The 12,161-nt window shown below is 54.8% G+C and overlaps 1 protein-coding gene across 4 annotated transcripts in view; it reads left to right on the forward strand.

Annotated features, from left to right (window-relative positions):
- Positions 1–215: 215 nt before the first annotated feature.
- The window catches only part of VIPR2 (vasoactive intestinal peptide receptor 2), a 32,910-nt gene continuing 20,964 nt past the window's right edge, over positions 216–12,161 (forward strand). For 2 of the 4 annotated variants that reach the window (XM_080667142.1, XM_080667143.1), the window contains exons 1-2: positions 2,612–2,764; positions 4,887–4,986. In XM_080667142.1, coding sequence (XP_080523268.1) covers positions 2,702–2,764; positions 4,887–4,986 — 163 coding nt within the window. In that variant the 5' untranslated portion in view covers positions 2,612–2,701. Of the gene's footprint in view, positions 535–2,611; positions 2,765–4,886; positions 4,987–12,161 lie in introns of those variants that run through there. The other 2 variants (XM_080667140.1, XM_080667141.1) reach the window with 2 other exon arrangements.

Below are 12,161 nucleotides of genomic sequence, written 5' to 3' on the forward strand. Positions count from 1 at the left end.
CCTGGTTCAGGGCCCCACACAGGACTGGGCTGGGAAGGGCCTTTTGTTTAAAAGGAGCAAGGGCTCTGCTGTCCCTTGGTGCCGGCAGTTTAAGATCTGGAAGAGAGACCATCCCAGAGAAGGGCTCAGGACGGGGCGGGGGAGGAGGGGCGGCAGTTGAAAATAGGACAGGCTTGGTGGACGAGCCCTGACGTCATCGCTGACCCGCTGAGGCTGCGCAGGTGGTACTGGAGTCCATCCTGCGGGCAGCACAGAGTAGGGCACCCCAGGCTGCACTCCTCTCTGTAGATGCAGGAGAGTTCGCGAAGGCTTTCCGCGGGCACTCAACGCGTCTCCAGGAACACCTTGAGCAGCAGGTCACACTGCCAACAGGAGCTCCTGGGCCATGCAGTGGAGGCGACAAGCAGCGCTGACCATTGGCTCTGTGCACAGCGCACGCGAGAGTCGGGGGTGCCAAGGCGCCAGGGTGCTGAGCGCCAGAGGGAACAGGGAACACAGAAGACAAGCTCTAAGATTGCTTCCAGAACCCAGGAGGTACGAGGGGAAAAGGGAGGGGGGGGGCGGGTTCCAAGCATGTTCCCTTGACCACCTGCTGACACCCCCTCCCCCCGTCACAGCTGTGACTGGGCAAAGGACCCAAAGCTGACTTCCCCTCCGACACCCCAGGCTTTTCGTGGGGAGGAGGAAGCAGAGCTTGTCTTGAAGTCCTGCATCCAGCCTTTTACAAACCACCAGCAGGAGAGCGCAGGCAGGTGGCGAGTTCTTCACAGGCACAAGTTTTAAATGGCCTCCTGGGGTGTGGACACATCCCCTTTATCCAAGCAGATGTGGTCCCCAGACCTATTCATCCGGTCAGGCAGAGGGCCAGCAGGGCCTCAGAGAGTCCAGGGCCGCACAGGACAGCAGCTACTTCCCCCACCAGAGATGCGCTCCTCCTTGAGCTCAGCCAGGGGTGGCGTGCTAGGAGAGGGTACTGCGGGAAGCCCTCCCGCTGCCTCACACGGCACAGGGCTGAGTGCAGGTGTGGTCAGAGGAGTGAGGGGAGCTGGTGGGGCCCTGAGGGAGGACGGGGCCACACCAGCACCCAGCCCTGAGGACACAGATGCCCCTGCAGGGGAAGGGGGGGGGGCTCCTGAAGAATGGGCATGCACCCAAAAGAGACCGTCACCTTCAATGACAAATGTGAGCCCGCCCATCCCAGCAGCAGTGGGGCTTCTCAGCAAGGTGGGGACAGGCAGGCTCTGGAGAGCGTGTGCTGTGACTGACCCCAGGGTGCTGCCTGTGAACCGGCCGCAGTGCTGGGTGTGCCCTCCACGAGGCCAAGGTGACCTCCCATTCGTTCTCAGGCCCTGCCACACTCCCAATGTCCCGGCTCGCTCAGCACTACCCTGCCACTGTCCCTCCTGCCCAGGGTTCCCTCCAAGGATGCTTGCAGGCCAGCCCTGGTCTCCGTAAGTGGTCCCTCCAGGCACTCACTCCCCCAGCTCCTCCGCCCCCACCCTGTATCTCGTTATTTCACACGTTTCTCCCGGCGCTGCCCTGTCTGCTGGGCCACGAACTCCACAGGAAGGGTCCTGACCTCCTGAGGTCAGGGCAGGCTGTCAATAACCCTGACCTCTCAGCCCCCTGAGGCGGAGGATGGGGGTCACATGGACAGACGGACAACCAGCTCAGAGGCGCTGCTTGTCTAGGGAGGAACGGTGTGTAAAAGAAATGTTTGTCCAGTTGAGCCCCAAGCCTCATACCTGGAGTCCAGACCTTGGCCCTGAATGCTATTCCCACCAGACAGACAGGTAGATGACACTTAGATGGACAGACAGACAGACAGATGATAGACAGAGATGGATGGCATTCAGGGGGAAGTGCTAAGCAATGAGGGGAGTGCCAACAGCCCGACTGGATAAAGGCGAAGGGTCTCCTTGCGCTCATCTTGTTCTAGCTGATGTGTAAGTTTGAAATTGTTTCCAAATAACTTAAAACCACAACAAAATTATGGTGATTGTCATTTGCTGGATAACAAATGACCTAGTGACAAAGCTACACGGACCCTCTGGTGTGTGCCTGTGCCAGAGCCCGGAGGCAGGTCCCCCCACCCCACCCCCCGGCCCACCCCACCTCTGCGCCCAGGTCTGGGGGAGAGAGGCCTTCCCGGCTCCACAGGGACAGGACAGAAGACCTGCCATCATGTTCAATCCCCCTCCCCCCAAAAAAAACACACAACCAATTTTCTTAATTTTCAGTTGCCCCAACTGAAAACCCCACGGGCTCCGAAAGCAGCCCACCCATCCTAACTGGGTTTCTCGCGGCTTTCTGGGGCGTCTTTGGGCAATTTAATGAGCAGTGTGCAATAGGCACATACCCTTCGCGGTTCCGGCCCGGCTGGCTCCCCGTCCCAAGGTGGGGGTGGGGGGTTGTCACTCCCAGCCCCTCTCTCCCGACCTCTCCACTCAGACTTGGCGGCAATGCGCGCCCTTGGCCACCGTTGCGCATTCCTCACCTGCTCCCGGCTGCTGACCAGGGAGGGAGGGGGGAGCTTGGGAGAGGGAGCGCGGGGTGGAGGCGGGGGCCGTGGGGCGGGGCGCGGAGGGGCGGGGACCAGGCGCTCAGGCCGCGGGCGGCAGCAGCGGGGCGCTGCGCTCGCCTGGTGTGCGGTTCAGGGATCCCCGAGCTTCGTGCCCCATGTCGACGCCGCGGAACCGAGATGAGGGCGCCGGCGCTGCTGCCGCCCACGCTGCTGACCTGCTGCGGCTGGCTGCTCGCCCCGGTGAGTGCGCTGGCGCGCCCGGCCACCGACCGAGACCCACCCCACTCACCCCTTCGCCGCGCTCTCCCGAGTCCGGGCAGCAGGACCCCCGGCGCCGCGAGGAAAGGGCCAGGGGCCGGGCCGGAAGCGGCGTTCGCCTCCTCCCTGCCGCCCTCCTGGACTAGCGGGACCGGGACCCAGTGGGGCCACGCGGGGGACGGGGCTGCGCCACCCCGCGGGCTCGCGTTTCAGAGGGGACGGGGAGTTTGTCTCTAACGATGTCTCCTGCCCCGGTACCTGCTGCTGGTTTTGCTGTTTTAGTCTCAGCGAGACGCCATGGGCCCAGGAAACTTTCCTGTTGTAAATATTCTACTTTGGTTTTGTTTATTATTATATAAGAGCAGGAAATGGTACAGTGAACTGAAATTTGTTAAATCTGTGCATTACATTACTTCTCAAGAATTCTTCCTTTTCTTTGAAGACCTTTTTAAAAAGGCTGTGAGCTGCACTGCCCGGTGGTCTCCAGTGATTCGCGCACCTTCTTAGCGCTGCGAGGCCAAGGGCCGCAGGGGAAGCTGGAATTGCCAAACATTTCGGGTTTTAGGGGTGTGAACCTACACCCCGCTGTGCTATAAGGGCATCCACCCCACCCCCCACCCCCCCCCACCCCCCGCCAATACTCACAGTGTTGGCTGGAGCTGGGCCAACAGTAAAAGCAGAATTTTGTTCAGACATGGGCAGGGTGCCCAGCCCCAGCCAACACTGTGAGTTTGGGGAGGGGGGGGGACGAATAAAAGAGAGGCTGGGCCTCTGCACAGAGGACCCTTGACCAGGTCAGCGCTTTGGAAAAGGCCGTTGCTGGGTGGGGAGCACAGCCCAGGCACAGAGTGCTGTAGAACTGTGCGCCCGAAACCTGTATAATTTTGTTAACCAGTGGCACCCCAATAAATTTAATAAAAAGGGAGAGCTAGTTGGTTAAAAGTACCCAGAATTATGGCTAATGTTGCTTTAACTTCTAAGATGCCCCAGAATAAATTATCACTGTGCGTATTCCAAGAATGTCAAGCATTATGTCTTTTAATGCCTCACTGTTCGCATAGGAAAAGCGCGGCCTACAGGTGGCCAGGCCTTTGTCCGGCTGGTGGCTGCCCAGTGGTGATCCTGGGGAAACAAGCTCCGGGACCTTTTTAAAAGATGAGGATGGACGTGCTGAAAGCATCAGCATTCAGTTTCCTGTCCACTTCTCTTAGGAAACATCATTTCTGGCAAGAAGCTTAACTGACTCCTTTCGATGGTATTATCAGCAGTAGGGTAATGGAACAAGTGGCTAGAACGTGCCCAAGCGCATGACTTTCTTTAGTAAAAGCAGAAATTTGTTCAGTCGTGGGCGGGGTGCCCAGCCCCAGCCTATACTGTGAGTACTGGGGGGTTGGGGGGGAGAGATGATAAAAGGGAGCTGCTGGGTCTCTGCACAAACAGAGCGGGATGCGTCTCAGGACAGAGGCCTGTGGCTGTGTCTCTTTCGCCGTGAACAGCTCCCTGAAGGTCTTGTTTAGCGGCAGGGACGTGACTGTCCCACATTCCCTCTTCCCACCTCCCCGCTCATCTTTTTTGAAAAGCTCCTTCACCCCAAATCCTGAGGTGGGTTTCCTAACATGGCCTGCAGCCTCAGAGGATAAGGCTATCCCAATGGGCTCTTGCTTGGGTGGGAGGCGGCCCTTATTCAAGGCCACTGGCTTCTGGGCAGCACTCCTCCAGGTGGTCTCACCAGTGAACACGGATTCACTGTCATTAAATCAGGGCTATAACATGGAAGACTCGAATATTGAAAGGTTATTGGGTTAAAGAGCTCTATTGCCGCCAAATTGTACACTAACAACATTCCATGTACTCTGTAAGTTTGCTTTCCTGTTCAGAAGACATGCTGTTGGGTTTTATATCTCTTTTATGATTCCTTCACAAAGGAAACCGTGTAGCTTTTTAAGATAATCCTGCCAGAAACATGAAGGTGATCGCTTTCAAATGAGTGTTAGTTTGGAAGCAGTTTAAAACTCTTCAATTTGGGGGTTTTGTTGAACATTTGCTTGAGTGTCTGCTTAAGGTAAAATTTTTACTCATTTCTGTTTTTTCAAACCTTGACCAGGTGAACAGCGTTCACCCCGAATGCCAAGTTCACCTGGAAATGCAGGAGGAGGAAGCAAAATGTGCAGACCTTCTCATGGCTCAGCCAGGGACGCACAAAGGTAAGGCGGGCTTGGCGAGTGAGGTGCCGCAATGGGCATCCTGCAGGCAAACAGCTCACCCCCACTCTGCAAACAGGTATTTCAGGTCACCTGTATCTTAAAAAAGAAAAAAGGTCTGTTTTCACGCTTTTTAATAAACTTCTGGTAAAACTCTTATGGAGGGGAAGGTCCTTCACATAAACTTTTAAAAAGAAAACTTAAGTCTTTCACAGAAACTGTTTCCATGGTTTGAGACAATAGCAACTGTTACTAAAATAATTTCATGGATGTTGCCATGCTTTGCAAAAGCAACTCTGTTTTCCAGGAGTGTTTATCTGATTTCTTGTATTTTAAATTCTTAATGACATCACAGATAATTTTGGTCCAGTTAAGAACAATGGAAACTTATCAGAACTCAAGCAGGAAAATGAGATGTTTGTTCTCCTGAAGACAGGCCTAGTGTCAGTGCCTTCCGGTCAGAGCAAAGCTGCTGGGGCGCAGGCCCTGAGCCGGCTCATGCACACTGTGTAGCCTCAGGAGGTCTGGCGTGGCACACAGGTTATAAACAGTAGCAAGCCCTTCCTCCTTCAGCTTTCCTTCTCTCTGGTCTGTGTCATTAGCTTATCCTCTTCAAGGAAAAAATTAAAGTCAAAGTAAGGCGATGTGTTAAAACAGCCGGTGCGCTTGAGAGGAGCACAGGCCGTTGCAGCGAGGGCTCCATGCAGACCCAGCTCTGTGCAGACCCGGGCTCCGTGCAGACCCAGCTCCGTGCAGACCCGGGCTCCGTGCAGACCCGGGGTCCGCGCAGATGGCGCTGCCCAGTAGAAACAAAAGAGGAGCCGCTTGGGCAGCTTTGGACTTTCTAGGAGCCACATTAAAACAAGTAAAAAGAAACACGTGAGATTAGTTTAACAAACATTTTATGTGTCCAAATATATCTGAATTGTTATCATTTAAACTGCTAATGAATAGAAAATATTCAGGAGAATTTTTACATTTTCTTTTGTGTCACGTTTGGACCTGCCGCGTGCCTTGGCGCTGGCCTCGCTGCTGGGCTCCTCTGGCCTAAGGAGCAGTGTCCGCATCACGTGGTGCCGGTGGCCACACCTCCTCAGGGTCTTGTTAACTGTGTCCAGAGAAAGGCTGATGGAGTGGCTCAGCTCACAGCAGACAGGGACTTCTGTCCTGGGCAAGGCCACAGACTGACCGTCAGTCCTACAAGATCTAAGAGACCTGGGTCCTGCCAACTGGGGCCTCGTGACAAAGCAATCATCATGGCCACTGGGTGCGCTCCCTCAGGGGAATCCAGGAGATGTAGGAAGAGGAGAGATGGAGAGGAGACAGAGTAGGGCAGTTAGAATCATCTAGTTCGTGGCCAGGGACCCCACCTTCTCTCCACACACCCCAGTGCCGGTGGCAGTAGAGGGTCCCGCGGAACCCTCCTTCCAGTAGGTGAGCCAGGCCCTTTGTGAAGCCTCGGGGTTGGGGGCGCCCCCTGACAGCAGATGAGCTGTGGACAGAGGGCTGGGAACCGCCCACACGTGGCACGGATTGCCCAGTGCAGCCGTGAGAGAAAGCACTTCGCAGGCTCTGCCTTCTCCTTGGGCAGGTGCTTCACTCGGTGCAGCCGCTCCCGGCACACTTCCCAGGCCCGTTCAGCTGGACACAATACTCCGGGGCCAGGTGGGAGGGGGTGTCGCCTTCATCACAGCCCCGCGGGAGTCAGGTTCATGGTTGGTAAATTCTCTGCACACAGCCGAGCCCTCAGAGCCCTCAGAGGGCTCCTGGGAGAGCCTCAGTGTTCCTTCCCTGCTTCTCTTATCTCCGCCTTCAGCAGGCACATCTGGTCAGCAGCAGTGCGTGTCCCCGTGGGCGGCAGAGCGATGCCCGGACAGTCCCCGAGGACCCCTCTCAGAGGGTCAGGGTGACAGACTGCGGGTGAAAGTCTGTGCCAGTGACACCGGGCGGATGCTGCGAGGGAGACACGGGTGGTTCAGGGCGAGGAGTCCCTGCCGCCCGCGATGGGATATTCTGACCCACCATCACTATGTCATGCAAGAGACCCTTGAGTTCCGGCTGCCTTGGTTTCTGGTTGGCACGTGTGGATGGGTGTGGCATGCCGCTAGGCTGTTACTCTGTGGGGAGGCACAGCTGTGAGCCCGGGGCTGTGGCCAGCAGCTCAGGAGTATGGGCTGTGGGCACAGGGCCAGGCGAGGGCTGCTGGCCCAGGAGAGGAGGTGCAGTGGCGATGTGTGGGTGGGCAGGGGAGCCAACAGGGGGGATGTGGTACAGAAGGGACAGGTGCTCCTCAGCCCGCGCTCATTACTCTGAGGAAATACAGGCACCAAACTGCCCAGCTTCCACTTTCAGAAAACATTAGAAATGCAAACTTTACATAAAGTATTCCAGGCTCTTAAACGTGTGCAAGCAGCCCTTAACCAGCTCTGCGGGCGGGCGGCAGGCAGGCTGTGTGGCCACCTCCCTGGTGCAGTGGGCCAGCCTGCAGTGGGCTCCACGCCTTCCCTGTCTGCACTGCTCCTCCCGCCTTGGGCACGGGCCAGAGGCAAAACGGCCAGTCCTTGGACATTTTCCTAAGCGAAGGCTCTGGGCGTTAAGGCCGGTGCCAGGGACTGAGTAGTGCTGACCAGAATGGAGGCCCTGGAGACCAGAAAGGCAGCCGGAGCGGCTTGTGTCACGCCCGTCATAACACTGCTGGACAGATGTCCTGGACCGATCCCTGCAAGTCGCCAAGTCCTGACAAATCTACGGGAGATGATCCGGGAACACAGGGAGGGCACGCCCTGCCCCGCCCCGCCACCTCGGAGTCCCAGCCTCTGGGCCCACCAGGCCTCTGCAAAGGGTCCCCAGCGCCGCCCACCAGAGTTCCTGTGGCACAACTGAGCCCCAAGTCGCATGGCCATTGGAGGGATGGTTTTGGGACTCTTCACGGTGTTATCAGGAAGCGGTGACGTAGGAAAGTGACACAGTGAACGTCCTGGGTGAAAGGCACACGCGTTCGGGAAGCAGCTCGCACCTGCTCAGTTTCCTGAACAGGCGGTTGCACCCCACGCCCCCGAGGCGCATCCTGCGGCTGCCGTGGTGGGAGAGGCATGGGCGAGGGCCCTGCAGGGGTGGGCTGCTGTCCGCAGGCCTAGCCGGGTCCCCACCACAGGCGTTGCGTCTGCTCTGCACAGCTCCTCAGTACATTTTGACATTAGGGGTTCCTTGCATTCAGGGTGTTTTTCAAACAGACAGGTTCAAACTGGGTTCCTCCATTTCTATGAAACCCTTGGCTCAGGGAGCAGCTTCAACGTCAGTTTCAGTCCCGAACGTGCTCCCCACTTATGCAATCCGCCCGAGCATTACCCCACAATAAAGGCTTGCGCCTGCAGTCTCGAGTCCTGAGGTGGTCACGCCGGCTGCTCTTTGTAGCGCCCAGGGAAATGGGCCCTGACCTCTCCTGGGAATTGACTGCCTGGGGGTCCAGGAATGTTCATATGTTGAGGGGTCTAAGCAGAGAGTCAAGCAAGCTAGTGTGTGCACTGCCCTGCGCAGGCCCAGAGCGGAGCCGGGTCTGAGGCGGGAACCACAGGAGGACACGGGATGGATCTATAGCAAGCATGTCAAACTCGAAGGCTAACATGGGCCAAATAAACAAGGCTTAAGTTTATGTGGGCCGCATAAAAACAGAAGCTTCAATTTTCACAGAAACATAGGTTTATTTCGATAGAGACATGCTGAATACAAAGGGCTGAAATAAATGAGTAATGGTTAACATAAAATAATAGAATATTTTAATAAAAATTAATATTTTTTCTTGAACATTAACTTACCAGACACTAAATAACTGCACAAATTAATAAGCGTAATGCAAATAAACCTATTTTTCTTGTTCTCCAAAAGCAAACTATTTCCTGTTGTGCAAACTAAACAAGTCATTACAAGACTAATAATGTGGCAATCTATCAGCTGCTAAAGTATTCCCTGCCAGTATTAGTGGAGAGAAATGGTGCGCCTGTGTGTAAGGCGTGTAAGGGAAATGAATGCAACACAATTATAGTAATCAGTCATTAGCTAACATTGTAGGTTGTTTTTTTTTTTAATATAGTTTATTGATTTTTACAGAGGGGAAGGGAGAGGGATAGAGAGTTAGAAACATCAATGAGAGAGAAACATCCATCAGCCACCTCCTGCACACCCTCTACTGGGGATGTGCCCGCAGCCAAGGTATATGCCCTTGACCAGAATCGAACCTGGGACCCTTCAGTCTGCAGGCTGATGCTCTATCCACTGAGCCAAACGGGTTAGGGCTGTAGTTTGTTATTAATAACTAACAAATTTGTGCACAGTGAAAGGAAATTAATTAGAAGAAATATTTTAATATCGCTATTCGCCCTTTCTCTATAATAGAAGTGTCAATCAAATTCACTATCGGCAATGGCAGATGGAAACACACGCATGCGATTGATGCCAGCGAGAGCTTTATATGTATCGCGCATGCACGAGTCAACTTAGCCTTTTATAGATATAGAATAAGCTTGCTTAATTCCTGCTTTCTAATGTAGCTAAACTTTCTCCAGCCCAGTGAAGCACCCCAACTTCTCTTTCAGATAATTGTCAGCAACACAGCAGTAAATATTAACATGAAGCAGATTACTATTGTAGATCACGCAGGGAGAACAAAGGGTAAAATATTTAACTGCAGCAGTGTTTGACTCTATTCTGCGCAGTGAGAAAGCCTGAAGTCATTTTCAAGGTCCACCATTTCTTTCTTCTTTTCAGTTGGGTCAAGTTTCTAAGCTTTCTAAATTTCCATTTTCTGGCTAATGAAAAGAAAATAGGATTCTACTGAGTCTCCTGTCTATCTACTCCAAGACTTCTGTGAGGATCAAATGAGATGAGGCACAGGGAAAATGCTTCACAGACATTTGGTTAAAGTGTGAAATGTTTGCACCTGGATATAAAGCAAGTCATGTTCCTGGATTGAAGAAACTCCAAGGAGGCTAGTCACTAGGGAGAAGAAGCCGGGCGTTGCTATGTGACGTCACTACCCAGTGCCCACAGCCACCGTTTCCGGACTGTGGGCTGCATTTTGTGCCATGGGGTCTGGGCAGCATTGGCTGCGATTTGGTGGGCTCTTGCTCTGGGGTGGTGGTGGGGCCTGTGTCCCACTTGGGGGAAGCCGAGTATTGTTTTGTGGGCGCTAGATCCACGGTGCCACTTCTCTGTGTGTGTCACAGCAGCTCCTGCATGGAGCATCTGCCCCCTAGTGGTCATTGCATGTCATCGCAACCAGATGGTCAGACACTTAGCATATTGGCCTTTTATATATTATTACTAGAGGCCCGGTGCATGAAATTCGTGCACGGGGGAAGGGGGGTGTCCCTCAGCCCAGACTGCACCCTCTCCAATCTGGGATCCCTCTCACAATCCAGGACTGCTGGCTCCCAACTGCTCACCTGCCTGCCTTCCTGATTGCCCCTAACCGCTTCTGCCTGCCAGCCTGATCACCCCCTAACCACTCCCCTGCCAGCCTGATTAATGCCTAACTACTCCCTTGCCAGCCTGTTTGCTCCTAACTGCCCTCCCCTGCAGGCCTGGTCACCCCTAACTGCCCTCCCCTGCAGGCCTGGTCCCCCCCCCAACTGCTCTCCCCTGCAGGCCTGGGTCCCCCCAAACTGCCCTCCCCTGCAGGCCTGGGTCCCTCCCAACTGCCTTTCCCTGCAGGCCTGGTCACCCCCAACTTCCCTCCTCTGCTGGCTTGGTCACCCCTAACTGCCCTCCCCTGCAGGCTTGATCGCCCCCAACTGCCCTCCCTTACAAGCCTGGTCCCTCCCAACTGCCTTCCCTTGCTGGCCATCTTGTGGTGGCCATCTTGTGTCCACATGGGGGTAGGATCTTTGACCACATGGGGGCAGCCACCTTATGTGTTGGAGTGATGGTCAGTTTGCATATTACTCTTTTATTAGATAGGATAGAGGCCTGGTGCACGTTGGGGGCCAGCTGGTTTGCCCTGAAGGGTGTCCCGGATCAGGGTGGGGGTTCTCTTGGGGCGTGGGGTGGCCTGGGCGAGGGGCCTGTGGTGGTTTGCAGGCCGGCCACGCCCCCTGGCGACCCAAGCGGAGGCCCTGGTATCTGGGATTTATTTATCTTCTACAATTGAAACTTTGTAGCCTGGAGCGGAGCCAAGCCTTCTGCTTGCTCGGAGGCCGCAGCCATTTCTGTTGGGATATATGTATCTTCTATAATTGAAACTTTGTAGCCTTAAGCGGAGGCCTGGGCCGGCCAGGGTGTGTGGAAAGCTTGGCTTCCTTCATCACCGGGGGCAACCCTAGCCTCCTGCTCTTTCCAGCTCCGTGGCTGCCGCCATTTCTGTTTGGTTTTATCTACTATCATTGAAACTTTGTAGCCTTGAGTGGAGGCCTAGGCTGGCAAGGGTAGGCAGAAAGCTTGGCTTCCTCCATCGCCGGGGGAACCCAAGCCTCCCTCCTGCTCTCTGTGGCCGTAGCCATCTTGGTTGGGTTTATTTGCATATTCGCTCCTGATTGGCTGGTGGGCGTGGCTTGTGGGCGTGGCTTGTGGGTATAGCGGAGTGGTGGTTAATTTGCATATTACTCTTTTATTAGATAGGACTAGAGGCCTGGTGCATGAAATTCGTGCAAGAATAGGCCTTCCTTCCCCTGGCTGCCGGCACCGGCTTCCCTCCAGCACCCAGGACCTGGGCTGCTTCGCTCCGGCCGCTGCCGCCACCCACCAGGGGCGTGCTCCGAGCCACAGCACGTGGCTGCTTGTAGCACGCCCCCACCCCTGCTATGTGTCCACTGGGGCTGGAGGCGGCACGCAGTCCCCTCCCGCCCATCTGCGCACATAGCTCCTCCTGAGCACTCATGATGCAGCCTCCTCCTGAGCCGGTTGTGATGCCTGGCTAATTTACATATTACCTGTTTTTATATATTTAGACTAGAGGCCCAGTGCATGAAATTCATGCAAGAGGAGGCCTTCCTTCCCCTGACTGCCAGCACCAGCTTCCCTCTGGCACCTGGGGCCCGGGCTTCCCTCTCAGCCCTGGCTTCATTCGGAAGGTTGTCCGGTCTAATTAGCATGTTATGCTTTTATTATTATAGATAGATTATGTATAACGAGATATTGTAAAAATTAAGTTATGAAATTTTTATTAAAACATTTCTTCCTCACTG

Source organism: Plecotus auritus (assembly GCF_963455305.1).
Source record: "Plecotus auritus genome assembly, chromosome: 4".
NCBI classification, from domain to species: domain Eukaryota; kingdom Metazoa; phylum Chordata; class Mammalia; order Chiroptera; family Vespertilionidae; genus Plecotus; species Plecotus auritus.